Source organism: the organism of the source record quoted next, unplaced genomic scaffold (genome assembly GCF_019419815.1).
Source record: "Pyrus x bretschneideri cultivar Hongxiangsu unplaced genomic scaffold, Pyrus_bretschneideri_v1 Contig1, whole genome shotgun sequence".
Lineage (NCBI taxonomy): Eukaryota > Viridiplantae > Streptophyta > Magnoliopsida > Rosales > Rosaceae > Pyrus > Pyrus x bretschneideri.
The window spans coordinates 15,647,736-15,672,687 of NW_025999390.1; the positions used below are offsets into that span (position 1 = coordinate 15,647,736).

At 40.9% G+C, this 24,952-nt stretch overlaps 3 protein-coding genes and 1 pseudogene across 4 annotated transcripts; 3 read left to right on the top strand and 1 right to left on the bottom strand.

The window, feature by feature from the left end:
* The first annotated feature begins 2,931 nt into the window (after nt 1-2,931).
* On the top strand, nt 2,932-4,259 carry LOC103966717 (GDP-mannose 4,6 dehydratase 1). Its single transcript, XM_048588743.1, has one exon. The coding sequence runs from the start codon at nt 2,947-2,949 to the stop codon at nt 4,063-4,065; it is 1,119 nt and encodes a 372-aa protein (XP_048444700.1). The 5' UTR covers nt 2,932-2,946; the 3' UTR covers nt 4,066-4,259.
* An 88-nt stretch (nt 4,260-4,347) lies between these two features.
* Nucleotides 4,348-6,605, bottom strand: LOC103966718. 2 transcript variants are annotated; one of them, XM_048588748.1, is made up of 6 exons: nt 6,393-6,602; nt 6,211-6,294; nt 5,971-6,055; nt 5,647-5,735; nt 4,873-4,984; nt 4,348-4,683 (listed from the first exon to the last, which is right to left on the bottom strand). In XM_048588748.1, exons 1-6 carry the CDS (start codon nt 6,531-6,533, stop codon nt 4,448-4,450), a joined length of 747 nt encoding a protein of 248 aa, XP_048444705.1. In that variant the 5' UTR covers nt 6,534-6,602; the 3' UTR covers nt 4,348-4,447. The 2 variants fall into 2 exon arrangements, with proteins under 2 accessions (XP_048444705.1, XP_048444712.1); XM_048588755.1 differs by having other exon boundaries at nt 4,549-4,669; nt 6,393-6,605.
* A 9,876-nt stretch (nt 6,606-16,481) lies between these two features.
* Nucleotides 16,482-21,438, top strand: LOC125479465 (annotated as a pseudogene).
* Nucleotides 21,439-23,423: 1,985 nt separating this feature from the next.
* Nucleotides 23,424-24,448, top strand: LOC103966720 (histone H1). Its single transcript, XM_009379916.3, has 2 exons — nt 23,424-23,702; nt 23,863-24,448. The coding sequence occupies exons 1-2, from the start codon at nt 23,508-23,510 to the stop codon at nt 24,244-24,246; spliced, it is 579 nt and encodes a 192-aa protein (XP_009378191.2). The 5' UTR covers nt 23,424-23,507; the 3' UTR covers nt 24,247-24,448.
* Nucleotides 24,449-24,952: the final 504 nt, after the last annotated feature.

The window sequence follows — 24,952 nt, forward strand, 5'->3', positions numbered from 1 at the left end:
AAGCTTAAAAATTTCTAAAAACTTCACGATCACGATTGCATGAACAGTGTACCAAATCGGGAATTATGGTTCTCGAGTTTTCCAACGGCTTCACGTCCTAAAATTGGTATAGATGAGATCGTATGGTTACAAGAAAGGTGATGATGGTGTCCACAAGCTTGATTCGTGAATGGAAAGCTCGATTAGGAGTTGTCCGTATAGGTTGTACAGACGGAAGAAAACGATCGAGAGAGATAGAGAAAGAAGGGTCAACGGGTAAGTGTGTGCGTGATCTGGATTTGGGCAACCAACCAAAACAAAACCTTAAGCCCTTTAGTTCTAATTGAGTCCAAACAAGTTGGACTAAACTTATTTGGTCCACGACCAAAGTGCAAGTCACACAACACCAATTACCGTCCAAGGGTAAAATCGTCATTCCATGCCATCGATACAAATATTTCGGGACGGGCTGTCACACTAGCAATAATGTGATTCAATCATTTGTTTATTAAATATTATTTTCTCTATTTTAAACACGTTCAAAACATCTTAAGATGCGTGTAATGCCAGTTATAAAAAAAGCATTTCGCACGTAGATAATAATGTGATTAAATTAGTTGTCAAATGATTGGTTTTTTTTTTTTAACAAACAATATTATCTACACTAAGGGGGAGGGGTGAGCTTAACCTCACAATGAGCTAGCAATAAGGTGATTCAATCAGTTGTTTATTAAAGATTATTTTCTCTATTTTAAACACGTTCAAAACATCTTAAGAGGCTTGTTATGCCGATTATAACAAACGTCTTCTGCACGCGAATAATAATGTGATTAAATTACATTAAATTAGTGGTCAAATGATTTTTTTTTTTTTTTTAACAAACAATATTATCTACACTATGTTTTTGGACATTCTAAGCTTGTAGATGTGTTAGTGAGGCCTCAAGGAGCTTGGGAATGCTTCGTTGGGTGAATTTGGACGTCGGGAAAGCTTAGTTCCAAAGTTGGCCGAACTTAGATCGTTGTTGCAGGTGAGATTCCTTGATTTTTAGGCCTTAAAAGTAGTCTAACGTAATTCTACTAGTCCTAAGCTTCATTTTGGTATAAAGAACGTGAAAAATGGTTGAAAAACGAGTGAGAAAACAAAGTTTGAAAAATTTCCAGTTTTCCGGCGACGGCGCCGGCGCCGGCGCAAACGGCGGCGGCTCGCCGGAGAGGACAGGGGAATATTCCGTTAAGTTTTAACGGAATATTCCTACAGGACTAACGGCGTCAGTTAGGGAATATTCCGTCAGTCAAACGGCACGTGGCCGCGCGTGGGGGCGCGTGGACCCGTGCCATTCCAGGCGCGTGGGGGCGCGTGACGTGTCCAAAAATTATTTTAAAAATATGGTTGTGATCGTGAGGTTGTGTAGGTCACGTTGGTATATTCATTTGTCCATTTTGAGCAATGTATGAGAAGTTATTTTGAACGGACGGTTATGTGCTTTAAAGTTAACGTTTTTGTAGTTAATTCGCATATAGGTGACACGTATCCCGAGGACGAGCGTGCACATTCGAGGCAGGGGGGCTACGACCCTTCTACTTACCAGTGAGTGGGCTTTTGTTTTCCGTATATACCTATATACATGTTATTTCCCAGAAATTAGTATAAATACCTTGTTTTACGCCGTAATTTTATATGATTGATGACTATGCATGATTAGTGGCATATGAGTTGGTTTATATATTTATTCTTACGTCATTTACATATATATTGGTGCTGCGGCGGCCTAGGTAAGTGCCAGGTAAGCGTTGTTTTACATTCGCATTAAATAGTGGTTCGAGGTGCTTAGAGAGCTCATAACCTGCACCCCCGGTGTTAGTGCTCCCGCCCAGAGTAGGGCACAGTCTTTCACGTGTTGTTCACCTCCCGCACCACACGCTCAGCTTGAATCCAAGTTAGGTGCACAGTCCTGTCGTACAGACCACTATAGGTGGTTCCGACTCGTAGGTGACCCGCGATTATTCGCACAGCCTTCACGTGATCGTAGCACTAGAGCGTTATATGTATTACACCCAGGCTTGTCGTACAGACCACTATAGGTGGTTCCGACTCGTGGGCAGGTTTAGGGAATGAGTGGTAAATTGAGCTCTAGGTTCAGCCGTACAGGTCACTTAGGGGACTCCGGCTGTCATTTTATTATTCTATTGATGCGCTATACATACCTGAGCATTTGCATGTTATATTGGGGCCTTGAGCATGTTGGCATACCCTTGATTATACTTGGCATATTTATACCTACGTTTTTATGTTTATTTTCTGGGAAGTATACAGGTTTTACGGCGAGGGGTTATATTATGTTTTATGAAATGGTTTTCTAAGAGATTTGTTTTGCCCACTCACGCTTTTGTTTTTGCGCCCGAGGGAGGGGTAGACATAGCCTCACAATAAGCTAGCAATAATGTGATTAAATTAGTTGTTTATTAAATATTAATTTCTCTATAGAGATCGATTTTATTATGTTAATTCAGTTGCTTTAATTGGTTTATAAGAGATTTCTTCTAGCATGATCTAAGATTATTCATTTACTTCAAATATTTGACTTTCCTTTTATCAATTTAAGCATATAAATACATTTAAAATGTATAAATCGTGTGCATCACGTCGTAATTCAAAAAATACCTTCTGTAAACGAGTGCGTGAAGGCTAGTAGATTAATAAATAAAAATGAATTTCTTATAAATTTGGCAGATCTTAGCTCCCAACGTAGTGCTGTGGGACCCAACCATCATCCAAGCTGGCGCCCTCTAATACGTCACCAAAGTAAGCGCAAAACGCGCGTCCGTGTCCAACCGCGCCACCAGCGTTGGATCTGTCCTTCCATCCCTCTTAAAATTCTTCCGAAAAGTCCATCATCTCCTCACAATCTCACTCCCCCTTCTCTCCATTTATCCTCACACCCCCCACGACTCCACCACACCCACAATGGCATCCGAAACCGACACCGTCAGATCCGGAACCTTAACCCCCAACGGCTCCGCCCCTGATCCGCCGGAGCACCGAAAGGTCGCTCTAATCACCGGCATCACCGGCCAGGACGGCTCCTACCTCACCGAATTCCTCCTCGACAAAGGCTACGACGTCCACGGCCTGATCCGACGGTCCTCCAACTTCAACACCCAGCGCATCAACCACATCTACATCGATCCCCACAACGCCCACAAGGCCCGCATGAAGCTCCACTACGCCGACCTCACCGACTCCTCCTCCCTCCGCCGCTGGCTCGACATAATCGCCCCCAACGAGGTCTACAACCTCGCCGCCCAATCGCACGTCGCCGTCTCGTTTGAAATCCCCGATTACACCGCCGACGTCGTCGCCACGGGCGCCCTCCGCCTCCTCGAGGCCGTCCGCTCCCACATCGCCGCCACCGGCCGCACCGACATTAAGTACTACCAAGCCGGGTCGTCCGAGATGTTCGGGGCCACCCCGCCTCCTCAGTCGGAAACGACGCCGTTCCACCCCCGATCCCCTTACGCCGTCTCGAAATGCGCGGCGCATTGGTACACCGTGAACTACCGCGAGGCATACAGTCTGTTCGCGTGCAATGGGATTCTGTTCAACCACGAGTCGCCGCGGCGGGGGGAGAATTTCGTGACCCGGAAGATCACCCGGGCCGTGGGTCGGATCAAGGAGGGATTGCAGAGCAAGCTGTTTTTGGGGAATCTGCAGGCGTCGAGGGACTGGGGTTTTGCCGGCGACTACGTGGAGGCGATGTGGATGATGCTGCAGCAGGAGAAGCCGGACGACTACGTAGTGGCGACGGAGGAGTCGCACACGGTGGAGGAGTTCCTGGAGGTGTCGTTTGGGTATGTGGGATTGAACTGGAGAGACCACGTGGTGATCGACAAGAGGTACCTGCGGCCGTCGGAGGTGGATAATCTGAAAGGGGATGCGAGCAAGGCGAAGAAGGTGCTGGGTTGGAAGCCGAAAGTCGGGTTTCAGCAGCTGGTGAAGATGATGGTGGACGAAGACGTTGAATTGGCTAAGAGGGAGAAGGTACTTGTGGATGCTGGGTACATGGATGCTCAGCAACAGCCTTGATTCCTCTGATGCTGGGTCCATGGGTGCCAAAAGAGTTTTAAGTTATATAATGTGGCTTAGTTCTAGAGCTCAATAGAGTTTGAATTCCAGTAATTAATTGTTCTGTGCTGTTCATTTCGAGGGTTGTTTTTGTTCTTAATTTTTCTGTAACTTGATTCATTTTTCAGCAAATTACATACTTGTCTTGTTTCCTACCCTGTCATTTTCGTTTTCTTGTTTTTCAGAGAGATGTTATTAGCGCTCGAAAATGGTCCTCGGTTAATCCAAAAATGAATCAAGGACTATAACAATCAAAAAGTATTTTATACGCCACAATGTTGCTGAAAAGAAATTAATCAAACGTGTTATCGTTCATAGATTTTGTACACGAAAGAATGCAAAATCAGTCTAACTTCGATACGCCGCATGGTAGACCTTGCTCTGGATCTCTTTGCACGTCGGATGAGCTAGAGCTAGATTGGATTTCTTGGCCGGTGGTGCAGACAGCAAACGGCTTGATGGATGACCGGAGGGATTCGGGTCCTTCAACAGATATTCTCCGGCACAGTGCATCACAGTTGCTAATGACCTCTGTTAACCTTCCTTTAAGCTCCCCAATCTCCACCTGCAATGAATGAACTGCATGTGTGTTCCAATACGAAGATAGGATAAGTGGAAACACATCTCAGAAAGTTATGACAGGACATGCGACAGATTGTAGATAGTATCGATTTCACCATATACTAGGTCCATTGAAATCCGCTGAGGGAAAAAGACGCTTGGAACATACATTTTTCTCCCCTTAACGCGTATAATGTGATCACTTACCTTCGGATAAATGTTGTGAAGATGTCTTCATTGCTGACACTGAATAATTAAAACGCTGAAGAAGTTTAGCAGCCAAAGCATCCGTAACCTCTATTTTATTTTCTACCTCTTCCTGCAACAATTTTTACCGAAGTAAGGTTTAAACAGTTCCTCTGGGGGAGAAGGGATGCCAAACAACTTAACTAATATACTGCGAATCTTGTACAAAACTCGACATGAGAAAAACAGGCTTTGGATAAGGAAGAACAAACCACATACTTCATTCCAAACATATCAAAAGTGATTGACCATGTCAGACTCCAACGAAATTTATAACACTAGTTTATACCGCACTATATGCAGAGTTTGCACCCGGTCAGAAACCAGCTCATCGCTTTATTAAGGGCGATCACATGAAAAAATAACTTGAATTCATTGCGACATTCTTAAAGTGGTCACCTCCCTTAAGTTGTTTAACTTAGTTCAGATTTAACCATGATCCACTTAATTCAGTGGTTTCATTTTACCAACCAGAGCATCAGAACAACAAAGTAGATGATGACATGCTCTATGCGTGTAAGGACACTGCAGAAAATACTCTAAACCTTGACCCATGTTCTATTTTCTACTTAGATTTTAAACTAAAAAAATTGCCTCCTGAACTTCGAAATTATATGAAATAACCCTCCGACAGTAGAAAACAGACAGTCAGTGCATGTGTGAACCCTAAAAACCAGAGATTTATTTCTTCAAACAAACTCAAAATATTCAACAAGGACTCTTGTGAAAACAAACCTGTCTTTTGCTTATCTTTTGGACACTATCCTCCTGCCACTCACGGTACATCGAGAAGAGTTCCAATAGCACTTTCGGATCCACAACACCTACATTGTCAATTCATAACAGAGTAGCAAAATTTCCGCATCAAAACTAATAAAATACAAGCAACAATCTCGTCACGAAAAAAGACACAGCATCTACAGAACTACAACCATTATACTAATCGCTGTGGAATTCCAAATTCAGCTAGTCCAATTCCTCTGTAAGGACTTCATTTTGGTGTTTTTTTACCTCAATCTTTTTCGCAATCAAAAAATATAAATCAGTGAAGCAGCTTACTTGGCACTGAAGAAGACGAAGGCTTCCTCACTAAAATGTCAGTCAAGCTGCCCTCAGCCGGGGGCGAAATCAGCAGGGGCGTCGACTGCAATCAAACATTTCAAAAACGCAAATTCAAAAATTCGTTTTCAGAGAACAGTAACCAATTAACTGAATTCAAAATTTCAAACCCTAGTTTTATTTTTCCTTACAATTTTCTTAAATTGATGAAAATTTGGGAAAGTAGAATACAAAACTCACGATTTTGAGGGATTTGAGCTTTTCTAAGACGGGATCGGCGGTCTCCGATCGTTCCGACACGGTGGTGATTTCTTCGGCCGGCCTCTTAAAGCATAATTAAAAATTAAAAATGCTAAATTAAATAAATTTGGATGATGAGACAAATAAAATTACATTTGGAGATGATTACGACGGAGAAGTACCTGTGAGCTTGAGAGTGTGGATTCTGAGGCGCCCATCGGTGCTGCTTCTGTACGACCGAAACGCAGCGTCCAAGTGGAGCTGAATACTGCGGAATTAAAACGGTCATAACCGACTGTGTACTTATACTTCCGAGTACCCATCAGCGACACAACGTTCGCGCGTGTACGGAAAGCGCGCCCCGACTTTGAGTTTGGTATTGGGCTCGAGACTTGGAGCGTCGCATTTGCCTATGTATTTGTGTTGAGCTAGGACAGTGTAACATATTTTGGAGGTGTACAAATTACTAGTTTGATACTAATAATAGCAAGTTTACTGCGGTGACAAATTACTGTTCTCATACCAATAAAAGCAGGTTGATTCGCTGTAAAATTGTCTTCACAAACAACATTTGCAAATCCTATCTCACGAGAACCGCACACAAAAAATGCAAGAAAAGTATTCAAGTCAATTTTAATATGTGAGAATAACTTATATAGAACGAGTTCACCATCATGTGATGTTTTGTATCTAATAATACGTTGTCAATTGTAAGTTTTTCTTCACATGATCATTTATTATTGAATTGAGACGCTACGTAATGATAAATCCGTTTCATATAAGTTGCTCTTCTAATTCATCCTCAAGAGCAATTTGAAGCATAGTAAAACAAACTAGAGAAACAATAGTAACAATTTAGATTCAAACTATCGAATAATGCATATGATATGGCAATGTTGAATAAAAAACTATCAGCGAAAAGATTATGACAAGGAGAATTTAAATTCGACTACTAAACTCATCGTTTGCGATGAAACTGTTCGGGCAGGAAATCTCGCTGGGAGGGGTCTCTAGCTCGAGCACACAGCTCCTCGAGGAGTTGGCACTTTGGTTGATTGTCGGGCTCCGACTTGCGGAGATGCTGCAAAAGGAGGATAAAGTTAGTTCTGAAAGGTGCCTTTATGGGGCCTTAGGTGTAGGTCCTTGAGGCTCACGATCAAAACTAACTGAGTGCTTAGGCCGTGCCACTGCCATCTCAGTATGGTAGATGTAGAACAAGTGTTTTTAAGCCGATTACTTGCGCCCCAAGTTATTCTGACTTCTTGTTATCAAAGGATTGTCGTAGATGAGTTAAGTCTACATTAAGTTCTTTTCCATGCCTTGAGATCAAGGACTTTTAGTTGGTTATCTTGTATGCTTAAATGGTGGAGGTCCAGATCTGATTAAGTCATCAATTCAATTCACATTTAGTCTTCTTATGACGGTAAAACCATTAAGTGAACTAGATCTGAGAACCGAAGGAACTTTGGCTTATCAAAAGACTGGAAATGACTTGAATATATACTGGGGAATACATCATAACATCAGACCTATTAACTTAAAGACAAAACAAAGAGAGTCAGGCAAGATTTCACCTTATCGGGCAAGGTTTAAACATCTTTCGGTTTATTCTCTTTGTAGTTACAGAGGGTTGAGTACTTAAAGCAGGATCAGTGATGAACAGGTTTACCTAAGATAATCGATACTACAACATTTAGAAATGTAGCAAAGCTTTTACACTAGACAAAATATGTCTTTTTAAGGGGAGTCTAAGGCTAAAAGGGTACAGAATCTGGACAAAGCACAGTTTTCTGGGTATTTGCTTGACTGAGAGGCAAGTTGTATGTTTGTTTGTTTGATTGGTTGAGTGTCCTTATCTCTGGGTCTTCTTCCTCATTTTATAGGCGAATTAACCCAACTATACTGTTTCAGTTCTTGCCCGAAAGCAACTGAAGGGTAGTGAGTCATCAGTATTTTTACATGGTCTGCCATTCAGAAAGTGCTTTTGGGCCGAGAGTAGGTGGACTTATTTCCATCAGTTGTAACTTCTCTTGTGCTTGACCTTGGGCCTCGGGCAAAATCTCCTTTATTGAGCTCTTTTGGGCTTTCTTCTCTTAAAGTCCAAAGTTAAATAATAACCCAAACAGTGTCCCATTCAATCGTTGTTAAGCCTGCAAACCGAGATGCTAATAATGATTGAACAACCGCTTTTCAGTAACCACCGTCACACGCCTTTACTCGAAACTTGTGCCATCTTAATGCAGCCGTTTATGAATTGGGTCATTTACACTAACCCATGAATCCCAACCGTCACTTGATCATTTGCTATAAAACTCCATTCAATTCCATTCTTCGGCTAGATACTTTAACCAATTCGAGTCTTTCTGAATTATCAAAATCTTCCCAGAATTTCTCAGAGCTTTTAAAAGTTTTCAGACCCTCATAATTCCAACTTTTCTTCCCATCTTCTCTCAAAGATACCCGAAGCCGCATGAATCCAATTTTCCTTTGAGACTAGTGAAAGGATTTCCACCATGCATCACCTTCTTAATGGCCTTCATCGTCCTCAGGTAGGCTTTTATACTGGGTTCTCTTTCAAAGAGGAAGGAGTGTATCCCTTGGAACCTGGATGGACTTCTCAGGTCCCAATCATTGTTGGAGATAGCATGCCTAATAAGAAATCAGTTCTTATAAGCACGAAAATGACTTTAGATTTCATGCGACGCTTATACTTCTTCTTCTACATAACAGTCTTTAACATCCCACAGGTTAGGTGATATTTCTTCAGGAATTTAACATTGATTGGATGCTTTTGCAAGCCTCCCTCCACATTTGCTAAGTAATATCCACCCTTGTCCAATATTTTGTTAATAATGATAGGACATTCCTAAGTCGGGCTCCATTTTCCAAAGCCTCTAATTTGAGTTCCCCAAGGCAAAATAACTTTCCAAACCAACTCTCATTCCTTGAAAGTTTTTATTTTTACCTTTTTAGTGTATGCTCGGGCAACAACTCTCTTCACCTCTTGGATTTTGTATAGGGCTTCGATTTGGGCTACATCAAGATCTTCAATTCCTTGACACATAGCTTGAATGTATTCTTCACTATGTAGCCCGAATTAGTGCTGAATCCTGATAGAATTCACATTAATTTCCATGGGGAGGACAACATCTTGCCCGAAGGTTAGGGCATAAGGAGTAGTTCCAGTTCCCACTTTCTTAGAAGTTCTATAAGCCTACAAAGTATCTCCCAACCTCTCGTGCCACTTTTCGGGGCTTTCTGCCACCATTTTCTTGATAATGTTTACTAAGACCTTGTTGCTAGCTTCTACTTGACCGTTTGACTAGGGGTAGTAAGGACTAGACCGAATCATCTTTATTTTAAACTTACCTACGACCACTTCCTTTGAAATAAAAGATGGTCCACGGTTTGTGACAATTGTCTCGGGCACTTCAAATCTGTGTAAGATCTTGGTTTCAATGAATTTCTTGATTGTAGCCGAGGTGATTGTCTTCACTATTGAAACTTCTACCCACTTGGTGAAGTAATCCGTTGCCACAATTATGAACTTGTGTCCTTTGCTAGAAGATGGGTAAATTTGCCCGATGAAGTCCATTTCCCATCCTCTAAAGGGCTAAGGCTTGACCATAGGGTTTAAGGGCACTGAGGGCATATGTTGGAGAGGCCTAGGTCCTTGGCATTCCTCACACCCTCGGCTATATGCTTTGCAATCATTCTCCATCTCGGGCTAGAAATAACCATACCTTCTAAGCAGCCATCTCATCTTAGTTCCAACCTAATGTGCTCCGCAGATCTCTTCATGTACTTCGGCCATTACCCTTATTGATTCGTCTTGGCCTAAGCACTTTAATAACAGTCCGTCTAGAGTTTTTCTTAACGTATATTTATCCCTATATGATGTACTTAGTTGCTTGTTATCTATTTTTCTTACTTATGGGGAATGATGGATCTTTTAAATACTGAACAATAGGTGTTCTCCAATCTTCTATCTCTATTTCCTCAGTCAACACATCTACACTGAATCCCTTTTCAAAGATAGAAGGGAGATTCCTTCTATGGATTTCGATATCCTCTTCAGACCTCTTTTCTTGGATATGTACTCCAGAAGCTAATTGTGCCATCTCGTTGGCAATCGCGTTTGATCCTCTAGGGATATGGCTGACTGATATTTTAAGTGCCTAATAGCTTAACAATTGAGTGGCCGCTAAGTAATAACCGGCCATGGTATTATGTCTACGCTTGTACTCCTCATTCAACTGATTAACCACTAAATCTAAATCACCAAATACCTCGACTTCAGTTGCCCCCAGCTCTACCAAGATCTCTAGGCCAATTATTAATGTCTCATATTCTGCCTGATTGTTGGTAGTTTCTTGATAATTTAGGAAGAATGAATAACAATGATAAGTTCCTCTAGGATCGATGATGACAATCCCCACTCCCGCAGCACTTTGGGTACAAGATCCATCAAAATATAGCCTCCATAGAGTAATCCAAAGGCTCGATATCCTCTTTACTTCCTGTTAAACCCATTCTTCTCTACCCGAGAGGGCTTTGCTTGGTGGGATCCAAAGGTTAGCCACTTTCAGAGTTCTAGGGATGTTGATAAGCTCATCTCATGTTTCTTGATGTTCGGTTAAGAAGTCTGTTATTGCCTGCCCCTTGATCGTTCTTTGAGGTATATACTGAAAACTGAATTCTGATAGTGCGAGAATTTACTTTCCAATTCTACCTGTAAACATTGGTTTTGGCAACATATATTTGATCACGTCGGTCTTAACAATGATGTGGATGTGGCAAGGCAACATGTAATGCCTTAGCTTGCAAGCAATAAAGTACAAAGCTAAACATAATTTTTCTACTGGAGTATATCTCGTCTCTACCTCAGTAAGGACTCTACTGAAGTAATATATGGCTTGTTCCTTTCTACCTTCATTGCTTTGGGCCAGCAAGCTTCCAATTGATTTCTCAGAGGTAGAAATATAAAGCTTTAACGGCTTCCCTTTCTGAGGTGGCAAACGCACTGGTGGAGAAGCTAAGTAAGCTTTTATGCTGTCAAAAGCCTCTTGGTGTGATGGGCCCCACTCGAACTCTTCTTTGTCTTTTAGTCTTAGCAGAGGAGTTAGGGGTTGAATCTTGCCCGCTAAATTAGCAATGAATCTCATTAAGAAGTTGATTTTTCCCAGCAGCCTTTGTTGTTGTACTTTATTGATGGGTGAAGATGACTCCATTATTGCTCGAGCTTTGTTCTTGTTGACCTCCATTCCTCTTTGATAAACAAGGAATCCCAAAAAGTTGCCCGATCTTACCCCAAAAACATACTTCTTTGGATTCATCTTTAGCTTATGGATCCTCATTCTTGTTAAGGCTTGTCTGAGGTCCATCAAATGCTGCTATTTAGTTTTGGACTTTACCACGATGTCATCAATATATACCTTCATGCTATGGCTGATTAAGTCATGAAAACTGGTGTTTACCGTTCTTTGATAAGTTGCACCAACATTTTAGAGCCTGAATGACATTACCAAATACTCATTTGCTCCAATATGACCTGGCCATCTAAAAGCTAGTTTATGTATATCTTCCTTAGCCATTTTTGTCTGATTGCAGCCAGCATTCCCATCCATGAAAGATAAAACTTTGTATTTAGCAACCGCATCTATGAATAGGTCAGCCATAGGCATGGGGTATTTATCTTTAGGCGTGGCTCCATTAATGTTTCTATGGTCAACACAACATCTAATTGCTTTAGTTATAGCTTTTAAAACAGGTATAATGTTGGCCAACCACCTAACATATTTGGCAGGCCTAATAAATCCGGCCTTCACCAGTCTTTCGATTTCTTCTTTGACTTTTTCTTCAAATTCTTTTGACATCCTCCGTGGTGCTTGATTGATAGGTTTAAATCCCTCCTTAATAGGCATTCTGTGTTCTACCAAGGTTGAATCTAAACCTGGCATCTCGATGTAATGCCAAGCAAAACAATCTTTATATTCACGCAGAAGATCGACAATTCTTGCCTGATCTTGGTTTCTAATAAACAACTGATTTGTATAGGTACTTGGTTCCTCCTCATTCCCCAAATCAATGGTCTCCCAATGGTCTTGTACTTCTGGGGCCGGTTTGTCAGGCTCTGCACACAAAAACTTAACCAACTCTGAATTCTCGGGTAAATCATCTGGCCCATCCAGATCATATATACATTTAGCCATTTGCATGGTTGATTCTAACTCTTCCCAAAAGATTCTTCTTTACTCACTCGGCTGCTTGAAGCCTCTCCGCTCCACTTTTCTTCTTCCTTGGCTGAGTTTTCCCTCTCTGTTTCCTCTCTCTCTCCCTACACCAACAATCTTTTTATTAAGGACTTGACTACAACTACTTGGTCCTTCATTTTCTTTTCTGACATTTAATGGTGTTGGGGAATTGGGATGATAAAGGGCTGATCCTATTCTTCCCTTGTAAGAGATAACCCTTGCTCTAGAAGCTTTTGGGCAGTCACCTTAGTTGGGCGACCGTTCTTATTAGCTCCTGAACATTGAATAATCCCAGCACTACTAGATTGTAGAAGTTGGCTTCTGCGATGTTGGTTGTAATGGAGGAATGGCCGTGATTCGGCCTTTACCATCTCTTAGAACCCATGTTCTGTTTCTCCTTCTTCATGGTAGACATCTACTTATTAGTGTAAGGTAGATGGCATAGAGAGACTCTAATGAATCCAATCTTTGCCGAATAAAGCCCCATAAGTAGAAGTACTGTCTACAACAAAAAAAGGCCAGTATGATATGTTTCGAACCCAAATCAACCTCTAGTGGCAGTATCCCATGAGTTATGGTGACAGCTCCTGAGAAACTAGAAACTGTGAGATCTATGGGGATAAAACCTTCTCACCTCTGCACATTCTCTTAATCTGCTTGTATGACAGGACATTGATTGCGGCCCCTCCATCAATCAATACCTTCTTGAAGGGTACTTTCTCTAGGTGAGCATTTATGTATATGGACTTGAGATGGTTGGCCATAGGCCAAACTCTGGCGAACGAAGACCATTTTGTTCGAGTATGTTTTCTCAGGCTTCTTTATTGATTGCTCGGGCAAGCTTGCCTGGTTGGGTTCTTCTTGTCCTACTTATTCGACACTAACATGCGTCCATCATAGGTTATGTCCCCAAGTAATCACTTCCATTATGGGAGGTTAATCATGCTTGGTGCGAAACATGGCTGATAAAACGTATGTCATGTTTAGGTGGAAGTTGCTGGGTCCGGGTAAATCTTTCTCCTTGCCCCCAATGTGGTTCATAAATTTATCCAACCAAGCCTGTGCTTATTCTGGTAGCATCAGTTTAGGCAATGCCTCATCTTGAGTTATGCCAAAGTTCTGCGCCTGCACTAGGCTCTCACAGAGAGTGTCAACTAGCAATAGTGAGGGTATCATTCTCTCGGGCGAGATTGTTCAGAAACAGATTGGCTCCGGGCTCCACTTAAGTGTTGGCATCATTATCATATCCTTCTGAGCTCTCTTCAAGATTTTATACTTTCTAGGATGAGGACTTTGTGGTACATGATCTCCTTCCCTTTCGGTTTTACTGTTTGCCTTCTTCACCTCATTTTTACTCCTCCAATGAGGTTGATTTCTCCCTTCATGAGGTACATTTTCGAACTTTACATTCTCCAAGGTTTCTGAAGTAGTGGGAACTTTCAACGAGTTCATGTGGGCCATATGCTACCTTTCGACTCTCCTGATCATGGAAACTCCCATCTCTTTAACAAGTCTTCCATCCTTTCGACTATATACCATTTTCACCTAAGTCGGGCAAGATTATTCTTTGTGACCGGGTTCTGTGTTCTTCCCTTCATTCTAATATCTCTACTGGCATAACTTGGCTGGGGTGGCCTCACATCTACCCATCTTGGTGTCTTGGCCTCCTTATTCTCCATTTCTTCTGAAGCTTCATAGTTTTTGAATACTTTTGACAAGTTTTTAGGCTGAGAGTTCTCCCTAACATCTGGAAGAAATTCCTAGAAGTTTCCTTCTCAACTGCCCTCATAACGTTCGCACAGTTTTCATGTTCTTCCTTCTCGCTTCTCATGATTAGCTTCTGATCAAGGATGGCTCCTGCTGTTGGTACCTCTGGTTTGCATTCACATTGACACCTGCTGCATAGCACTACTCCTTTGATTATAGCGGTTTTAGGTTTTTCGGGTAGCTCGATAGCTCATTCAGTTGGTTTTTCGATTGGCCTCCTTTCTACTCTCACTTCCCAAGTGGCTTTCCCTTTCCCTTTCTCTGCCCATGTTAGGTTGATCATGTTTACTGGGATCGGTAGAAAGGGATCAGTATCAATCATTGTATCAACCTGTGGCTCTTGTAGTAATAGCTTTATTTTTGGTCCGTATTGTCCTTACTGTTCAATGAGAATAAAAAGGGGTTGGGCAACTCTACTTCTTGGATTTCTTCCAACACTGGCTGATTAGTTCCAGATTCTTCCTTGCTCTTTCCCTTATTCCTTTTTTCCTCAAGCAAAGGAAACAAAGGAATAATTGGCTCCTCCACAAGGCTAGATTCTCTCATCATTTCTCTAACACGGTCATTTTCAGGGGTAGAATATTCCAGATCTAAACTTCTTTGCATATTTCCTGTTAAGGAGCAGAGTCTGCTTATTTACTCTTTCGTTTCTAGAGAGTTTTTCTACATGCTTTTCAAGATAGCCATTACAGTAACTCGCAGGTTTTCATTTGTGACCCTCCCTCCTGATTTCTCAGAAGGAGTCAGGCTTGCCGTCAAGATAGGCCCTTGCAAGTCTTCGATGAGATTTACCATGCTAGATCTTGGTGTACATTGGGGTGTTTTCTGCTATGTCTTCCTTCTGAAGGTTTGTTATTTCCTTCGTCTTCTTGACATACAAGACTTGTGGTCCCACCGAACGTGCCAAAACTATGTTCAGGCAGGAAATCTTGCTGGGAGGAGTCTCTGGTTCAAGCACACAGCTCGCCGAGGAGTTGACACTTTGGTTGATTGTCGGGCTCCAGCTTGCTGAGATGCTGCAAAAGAAGGATAAAGCTAGTTCTGAAAGGTGCCTTTGTGGGGCCTTAGGTGTAGGCCTTGAGGCTCACGATAAACTAACTGAGTGCTTAGGTGTGCCACTGCCATCTCAGTATGGCAGATGTAGAACAAGTGTGTTTAAGCTGATTACTTGCGCCCCAAGTTATTATGTCTTCTTGTTATCAAAGGATTGTCGTAGATGAGTTAAGTCTACATTAAGTTCTTTTCTATGCCTTGAGATCAAGGACTTTTAGTTGGTTATCTTGTATGCTTAAAGGGTAGAGGTCCAGATCTGATCAAGTCATCAGTTCAATTCACATTTAGTCTTCTTATAACGATAAAACCGTTAAGTAAACCAAATCTGAGAACTGAATGAACTTTGGCTTATCAAAAGACTGGAAATGACTTGAATATATACTGGGGAATACATCATAACACTATATCTATTAACTTAAAGATAAAACAAAGAGAGTCGGGCAAGATTTCACATTGTCGGGCAAGGTTTAAATGTCTTGCGGTCTCTTCTTTTTGTAGTTACAGAGGGTTGAGTACTTAAAGCAGGATGAGTGGTGAACAGGTGAGTACTTAAAGCAGGATGAGTGGTGAACATGTTTACCTAAGAGAATCGATACTACAACATTTAGAAAAGGTAGCAAAGCTTTTACACTAGACAAAAGATGTCTTTTTAAGGGGAGTCTAAGGCTAAAAGGGTATAGAATCTGGACAAAGCACAATTTTCTGGGTATTTGCTTGACTAAGAGGCAAGTTGTATGTTTGTTTGTTTGATTAGTTGAGTGTCCTTGTCTCTGGGCCCTCTTCCTCCTTTTATAGGCGAATTAACCTAACCGTACTATTTCTATTCTTACCCGAAAGCAATTGAAGGGTAGTGAGTCATCAATATTTTTACATGTTTTGTTATTCAAAAAGTGCTTTTGGATCGAGAGTAGGTGGACTGATTTCCATCGGTTGTCACTTCTCTTATAAGCACCAAACTTTTGCATTAAATGGGGAGTCGTCATATTGTCTCGAGATGGGTATCTGGACTTGACCCTGGGCCTCGGGCAAAATCTACTTTATTGAACTCTTTTGAGCTTTCTTCTCTTGAAGTCCAAAGTTAAATAATAATCCAAACAAAAACTTTTAGAAGAGCACAAATTTCAAATGTACCAATAAAAACGTTTTTCTTGAAATAAACCACTTTCGTACACGCCAGAAACAGAGGAAGAAAAGAGAAACTATTTAGTGGACGTTTGTTTTCCAACGAAACTAGCGCGTAGCTCTCCATTTAGCAAACTCAAAAGACAAAACCTCATTCGCGTCGAAACTGAAAACTCCACCGTGCTCCGCTACTCACGGTCAGATTCACAAACTCCGACAACCAAACCCCTATCTCCACTTCCCTCTCAATTCCTTCGGGTTTTATCCGCTGCATATCCTAAGCATGAGACCTCGCAAGGCGGACGCTTCCAAACCGCCGACCGCTAAGAAAACCGCTGCCGGCGAGGAAAACCGCCGCTAAAACACAACCGGCGGCTTCCCCGCCGGACTTAGAAGTGGCCACTCTGAAAACCGTCGAAACAAAGCGCGGTTGTGCCGGCCGACTGATGCAGGCCAGGAAGAATGAAACGACACCGCCTGCTGATTCGAAGGCCCCCAAATCATCAGGTAGTTATTGAATTAGTTTGTCAGTTAGTAGATTCATTATTTAATTTCAAACTTCAATTATTTAGTTTGATTAAATTAGGGTTTTATCATCTGGAATTTGGGTTGCTGCTGCATGTAGAGGTTGAACTTTGTTACTCAGCTGAACTAATTAAGTTGAAGATTTTTATGACTGATTATTTTAGTTCTGAATATAGCATTGTGATAGTTAGTTATTCACTTAATCTTTTTTCTTTGATTTTAATTATTGGTTGGATTAGTAGCTGAGGGGACTGAGGGATCAGCTGGTACTGCTAAAGTGGCACCGGCGGCCAAAGTTGCTGTCGTGAAAAAAGTTCCTGCGAAAAGGTTGCCGGCCAAAGTTAAGACACTGGCATCTGCTAAATTTGTTCCACCGCAGACACCGAAATTGGGGGCATCAGTGAATGCGAAGGCAGATGCATTGAACAAGGGGAAAGCCGCAGATGTTAGTGACGTGGAAGTTACAGAAAAGAAAGCGGTTGCTGAGAATGTTGGAGAGTCTGCTAAGAAGGATGGAAGCATTGTGGAATTTGAAGTAAGCACTGTTGAGAATGTTGGACAGCCTGAACAACCAAACAAACAACCGTGGAAGTAAAAGTAAACCTGAATGAAGATGAAGAGGATCCTGAAGAGGAAGAGGATCCTGTTGAGGAGGAGGATCCTATCGAGGAAGAGGATCCCTTTGAGGCAGAAAAATCTGTAGCTGGGGAGGTTTCAGAGTTTTCTGAGAATGAACTAGCTTGTGATGTAAAGGACGGAGTGGAAGTGACTGAGGAAGAGGATCCCATTGAGGCAGAAAAATCTTTAGTTGGGGAGGTTTCAAAGTCTTCTGAGAATGAACCATCTCGTGATGTAAAAGAGGGAGTGGAGGTGAAAGAAGGTCAGAAGGAGATGTCGGAGAGAGTAGAAGTCAAAGGAGATCAGAAGGAGGAGTTGGAGGATAATGGAGATGAAGTTGAGACCTGTAGTGAGGCTGCTCACAAGGTAGAAAATTCCAAAGAGGGGTTACAAGGAGAAGATGTTGAGCATGGTAAAGGGGTGTATGATGGTGATGAGCAGATGGAAGAGTATGGTGAGAAATTGGATCTTGGAGAACATAGAGAGGAGGAACTTCCAGAGGATGATGCAGAGGATCCCGCAGAAGAAACTAAGAGATTGGCTGATGAACATAAGGAATTTACAGCCCTTGCAAATGAGCAGCAAGATGAGGAAAGAACGTGAGATATTTCTTGGTGGGCTTGATCAGGATGCTGTGGAGGAAGATGTGAGAAGGGTCTTTGAGAGGATTGGAGGGATAGTTGAAGTTAGGTTACACAAGAATCCTTCAACTAATAGGCACAAGGGTTATGCATTTGTGGAGTTTGAAAATAAGGAGTATGCCAGGCGTGCTTTGTCTGAAATGAAAAACCCCGTTGTACGGATTTTTCTTTCTGCCTTTCCTGTTTCATATTTTTGTAAACTTCATGCTAATTAACCAATTTGCAGATAAGAGGGAAGCGATGTGGGACAGCACCTAGTGAGGACAATGACACATTGTTCGTGGGTAATATATGCAATACCTGGACAAAGGAAGCTGTAAGTGCCAAATATCGTATCAGTCTTGAATGCATAACCTGATAAACAAATAGGTAGCAAAAATGAATACTTGTATAGGTATTTTAAAGTTTCTATATAAAGCATCTCCAGCTTGTTCACTCTTTCCCTTATCTTAATGTGGGATGACAGATTAAACAGAAACTGAACGATTATGGTGTGGAAGGTGTTGAGAATATAAATCTTGTTCCAGATGTTCAAAGTGATGGGTTGAGCCGCGGTTTTGCATTTATTGAATTCTCTTGTCGTGGTGATGCTATGCTTGCATACAAGAGGCTTCAACAGCCCGATGCTATATTTGGCCACGCTGAAAGAACTGCCAAAGTGGCTTTTGCTGAACCTATACGTGAGCCTGACCCAGAGATCATGTCCCAAGTGAAGTCTGTATTTGTCGATGGGCTTCCACCTCATTGGGATGAGGACAGAGTTAGAGAGCAATTTAAATGCTATGGAGAAATCTTACGCGTTGTTGTGGCTCGGAATATGTCTACAGCCAAGCGGAAGGATTTTGGATTTGTTGATTTCTCTACCCATGATTCTGCTGTGGCCTTTGTTGATAGTATAAATAACATAGAACTGGTGGATGGGAATTCAAAGGTATTCTTGTGTTCTCTGTGTGTGTGTGTGTGTGTGTGGCTACAGAAACAAATGATTAGGTTATCTGGCACATTTGGAAAAATAAAAAATATATGGGGATGTTCTTTAACTGATTTGCATTTGTCTGTGCAATCATGTAGACACATAGACACCATCCTACACACATGCATACATACACATGTAAGGGATGAACTTTATTTACAATTGTTATTGCAATTACTTGTTGGCCATTATTTTTTTCATATATGATTGCATCGGTTAGAATTTGTAGTTGAAGTAACGTACTCTTAATCCCTATTTTAATTTGTTACCTACCTATGTTGATTTTTGTAACTCTAGGTAAAAGTGAAAGCAAGACTTTCAAATCCTTTGCCTAAAACTCAGACTGTGAAGGGTGGAATGTGCGGTGGATTTCGAATTGGTCGTGGTGGTGGTGGTAGTGGTATCTTTTCAAGATCTGGTAAGAGATATGTTTGAGTTTTGATTGAAAATTCATTTTGATTTGCACATCATTTCTTGTTCTCACTCTCTAAGTCTCTATTGCTCACAGGACGGGGTTTTGCTCGCGGTGGACATCATTTCAACCGTGCAAAGTTCCAACCTGACAGACATTTCTATCGTGGTGGACGTGGTCAAACTGGCAGGATGGGTTTCCCGAATGAATATGACTTCGATTACCCATACGAGTTTCATGGACGAGGTTTTTATTGTGATTACATTTGTGTCTTGTAGTTTCTCCCCCAAACAAATCTTACTGATTTTGTTATGTTTATCAGGGGGAAGAAGGGGCTCTTTCAGGGACGGTCGTTATGGATTTGGTGGAAGTGCTCCAGTTGCTGCCCCACCATCAAGACCCTACTCAGATCGACCTTGGCATGATGCCCCTGATAGAGACTATGGTATGCATATTCCTCCTAGGAGGCATCCATATTCTCTAGGACAGTTTAATGGACCATTCATGGGGGGTCATTTTGATGAACCTTATTTTTACAATGATAATGCACATGGAATAAAACGTCCATTTCACATGAGAGTAAGCTTCTCTTGATTTTATTTTTTATTTTTTTATGTTTTTGTTTTTTTTGTTAAGCATTTTATGGCGTTCCTTATCATACGAAACTGCTACTTCTAGGACTATGATCATGACTACTCGGAGCCTAGTAGTCGTCGCCCACGGTTGGATTACACTGATCCAGCAGCTTCGTTTCATGGAAACCATTATAGGGGTAAAGAGTTTATGCTCAGTTTTCTTTTAATTTTCCTCTCTTCTCCTCGTCTTGCCTGTATAGTTACTTTTATGTCAGTTTACTATCTTAATTGACTTGTCTTTTAGATACTTACGGAGCTCGCAGCAGTGTCTACCCTCATGATTATTATGGTCCCGGAGTAAGCAATTGATGTTCACTTGATCCTTACTTTACATTTTACATTAACGTAATTATGATGCATCAAATCTCGTTTTGCAGTATAATTCGGTCCATATTCATCTTATTTCGAGGGCAATCACTCATATGCAGGTGGCCGCTACTATTAAACTCAAGAACTTTTTGGTAATACGAGTGTTTTGTGATTTTAAGTCTAATCCGTTATTGTGAATTTGGTACGTTAATGTCGTAATGGTACTTATTTAATTGTGATCAGGTGTACTTTATTGAAGATGGGCTAGCGGCTTGCTGTTTGAAAGAAGTTGCATAGTTTTTTTCTCCTCTATCTGTCTTCTTCACTTGTTCGTTGCCCATTAAGTTAATTTTCAGTAGGATTTCCAAATCTTTTCTGTTTGTAGTTTAGGTAGTCTCCAAGGGCCTTGACTTAGAAACTAGTAATTATGTGTATAGTGGAGGTGGAAAGAGACTGACTCATTAGGCATGGACAACTCGATGCACTGTGTTATAGTTGTTCTTTTGAAGTTAAGGTACTTGTTTCATCCCTATCTATAAATACCGACCTGGGCCAATTACTTGTTGATTGCAGTTATTTTGTGGTTTAGAGAAGTCAAGTTTGGTGATTTTAGAGATGACAGGTTTTTAGTTTAGGGTTTATCCTTTTTCATGGAGATGCAAGGGTTAAGGTCAGACATGCAGATGAAGATGAACCGATGGTTTTTTATGGAGAGACAAATACGTATAAATGATGGAGTTCTCTTCGAAATAAATGAGAAACATGTGTGATTATATTCTCAGAGGTTTTTCTAAATTAGGGTAGGCTCTATATGACATTCTGATGTTGGTGTATATGATGTTATGTGGTGCTTTTCTCCATACTGAAATGTAGCTTTGGGTTCTTTTGTTGTATTTAGCATGGATTTAGCGGTTCATAACCAGTTTTGCCTTTTGTCATGAAACTGTTCTGCCAGAGGTATACCTTAGTTTTCGTATTTTTCCGAGGGATGATGCCATTTGGAATTACAAAAAATTCAACCACATTTGCTTTGATGTTATATCTGCAAGGAGCATAAGGGATTGATCAGGTCATATGGTGCCCGGTTATATCAATTTCATAAAGGTTTAATCTAAATGCACTATTTTTGGGTTCTTATTTGAAGGTAGTTAGTCTTTGTTTTGTCAAATGGGTAGTAGCTTCGTCCTACCGATCCTCTCCCAGAAGAGGATCTGTATGACTCTGCTATGATTGGTTTTGACATACTTAACACTGCCCACTAGAGGATTAGGTATTATACTGACTTGTCATTGATTGGTGTTATGACCCGTGCCTCTTGTTGCATATCGCGTAACATTAAGATTTTCTTACTAGCAGTTGTATATAGGTTCCATTTCTCTGTTGAAAACATTGAGCATACAGAAACATGGATACTGCTAACTGTATAGGCTTGTTTGGTGTGTAGGATTGGAATGGATTGGTTTGGATTGGGTAACTCTCTAGATCCAATGTATGTTGAAGGAAGAACTGGATCTAAACTTCCAAATTTTGGGAGGGATAGTTTTTCTTCTTACGAGTCCATCTTTTACCCTCAATCGACAAAAACTGGAAGTAGGCATACATTGAATATAGTGAGTTATCTAATTCAGCCAATTTTAAACGCCAAACGAGGGCATGTAGAATGTCATGATTAACGTATGTCAGGTACAGTATGTGGTGTGTTTGATTTTCTGCATTATGGTGCTACTTTTCTGTTTGGCAGTCTCGAATAATGCAGGGTGCCGTACAGAGAGTTGAATTACGAGCAGGACATTATAAAGTTCCTCTGTCATGTCATTTGTTCATTCAGGTTTCCATAACAGAGAAAATTCTAGAACAAAAACCAAGTCTTTACGTTGGACTGAGAATTTGTAAAGACGTTGATAGTTTATATCTTGTTTATTATAATTTCACCAAATACAGTTGATCGATGTCTCAAAAACTTTCGATCAATTACGTGTGTGAAATTTTGATTACGACAATGGTCATTGAACTCATATTCGTATTTGACCTTTTTCCATTACTTTAATTTTTAAATTATGCGATCCTCTAATTACCCCGCGTGTTTCACTTTTATTCTTTACTCTTTAAATAGGAGATCAAATTGACGAAAAGATTGAAGTAGGACATATAACGCAATTGGAAGACCATAGAATTTAAACACGGAAGGTTGAACATGGATATTCGTACCACCTAGGGCGTATTCAACTCATACTTGAAATTTGGGCATTTTCACAATGTAATTGATGGGAAACAAATGGAGTATAGAGAGAAGATAAATTGAATTCCAACAAAAGAAAAAGAAGATGAACATAATTAGAACAAAGAAATTTAAGATGAGTAGAGCTATATGTGTGAGCTTACAAAATTTGGGTTTTTTTCACGTTTTTTTCTTTTGTGCACACTCCTCTATGTCTGTGTCACTTGATTCGCATTTTCGGAAATTATTTTGCTAATGATAAACCTCATTCAACCAACAAAAACAAATGTTTCTCTTTCCCTCTAAAGAAATTGTTATTCTTTTGTTTTTCTACCACAATTTCACCCTTAAATGTAAACCATTTTTGCTCCTTCAACCCACATTGCAAAAAACACACTTTCCTCTCTTCATTAACCCCAAAATTCCACATCCAAATAAAAATTAAACCCCCAGAAAATCCCCGACAAGAATAACCAGAAAAACACAGACAAACACACTTCCCACCACAATCAAACTCGATGACAAAACCAAAATCGCCACGCAGGAAATCCAGCATCCAATTCTATCTCCACGTGTACGTCCCCGATTTCTCCGACGCACACCTGGCAATCCCCAACACATCGAATCGCCCAATCACTGCCCAGAATTTCTCAGCCGCAGATTGCTCCCTCCATTTAAATTCCAAGAGGTCCAGTTTCTAATCCCGTCAGTTGGTTATCTTTCTACTGCGGAAACGAAAAATTTAGCGTTTTCTTTACTCTGTTTTTGCGATGTCAGTCACCGAAGAAGCTCAAGCACCCGCCGTGGATGCCCCACCGCCAGAGGAGGCTCCGGTGACGGAGGAGCCCAAGAAGGAAGAAAAGCCAACTAGGCAGACGAAACCCAGGACTCCAAAAGAGAGAAAGCCTGCACAGCCAAAGCCCAAACCCAAAACCAAAACCGCCGCTCATCCTCCATACTTTCAGGTACTTGAATTTGTGATTTCAGATCCCGATTTCTTCATTCTTCATTTTCTCCATTTCTGCTTCTGGGTTTTTGATTATGGTGCTCGAATTCAAGATTTGTGATCATTTTCTTCAGTTTTTGAATCTGGTTTTGAATTTTGGTTGCGAATTTTGTTTGCAGATGATAATGGAAGCACTTATGGCGCTGAACGAGAAGAGCGGGTCGAGTCCGTACGCCATAGCAAAGCACATGGAGGAGAAGCACAAGGCGGTGCTCCCGGCGAACTTCAGGAAGACTCTGGCGCTGCAGCTGAAGAACTCGGCGGCAAGAGGAAAGTTGATCAAGATCAGGGCCTCGTACAAGCTCTCCGAGGCGGGCAAGAAGGAGAAATCGACAGCCAAAACAAGCGCCGTTTCGAAACCAAAATCGGAGAAGAAGACCAAAACGACCTCCTCTGCTAAGAAGCCCGGGAAAAAGAACAAGATGTCAACCGCAGCGAAGCCCAAGCAGCCCAAGTCGATCAAGAGCTCTGCTGCTAAGAAATCGAAGAAGTCTGCTGTTTGAAATATGTGAAGACGAAGAAAGATGTATAAAAAGTAGGGAAGAATAATAAGTTGGAGAAAGTTGTGTTTGTCGGTGCTCTGTCTTTTTATGTGAATATATGGAATCTTTTGGTGTATGGAGGAGATGGCCGGAAACTTTGGAAAAATGGGGTCTTTTTGTAATCTGTTAGTTTTCTTGGAATGAAAGAACTAACTTGTGCTAATTGCTGAGTTTTGCTTTTCATCCCTCTCTTTCATTGAGGGAGCCAGAAATTATTTCAAATGGTAATTACTATGAAGAAAGTGTATATGAAAATACAAACCCCTTAAGATTATCTTCAATGTTGGGTTAAAAGCTAAATAATTTAGCTAAATTTTAGTTTTTAGTTCAGAAATAGCTTTTTTACTCTAACCGTTCTGATCTAAAATTTTAACTTGAAATTATTAAAGAATGAACTTAGGTTTTTTTTTTTTAAATTAAATTTAAAAAAAAATATATGTAAACTATCGTAAATTAATTTTATGGACATTTTAATTTAAAAAAATTTAAATTTTGATAAATATTAAAAAATCACTAAATTTTCTACAAAGCAAGCTTTCAACTTTTACCAATCTTTCAACCCTAGACTAACTTTCAATTCTCCAACCTTTCAACACCAAATTTTAAATTCACCAACCGTTCAACATCAAACTTTCAACTTTCACCAACCATTCAACTTTCATCAATC

Bases quoted from the DNA above. Each gene is read 5' to 3' on its own strand.
- LOC103966717 (XM_048588743.1), top strand. From the start codon at position 2,947: ATGGCATCCGAAACCGACACCGTCAGATCCGGAACCTTAACCCCCAAC.
- LOC103966718 (XM_048588748.1), bottom strand. From the start codon at position 6,533: ATGGGTACTCGGAAGTATAAGTACACAGTCGGTTATGACCGTTTTAAT. The intron at 6,056-6,210 runs GTGAGTTTTGTA...GTTTGATTGCAG, and splicing joins AGCTCAAATCCCTCAAAATC to TCGACGCCCCTGCTGATTTC. The intron at 4,985-5,646 runs GTTTGTTTTCAC...AAATTGTTGCAG, and splicing joins AAAAGATAAGCAAAAGACAG to GAAGAGGTAGAAAATAAAAT.
- LOC103966720 (XM_009379916.3), top strand. From the start codon at position 23,508: ATGTCAGTCACCGAAGAAGCTCAAGCACCCGCCGTGGATGCCCCACCG. The intron at 23,703-23,862 runs GTACTTGAATTT...TTTTGTTTGCAG, and splicing joins CTCATCCTCCATACTTTCAG to ATGATAATGGAAGCACTTAT.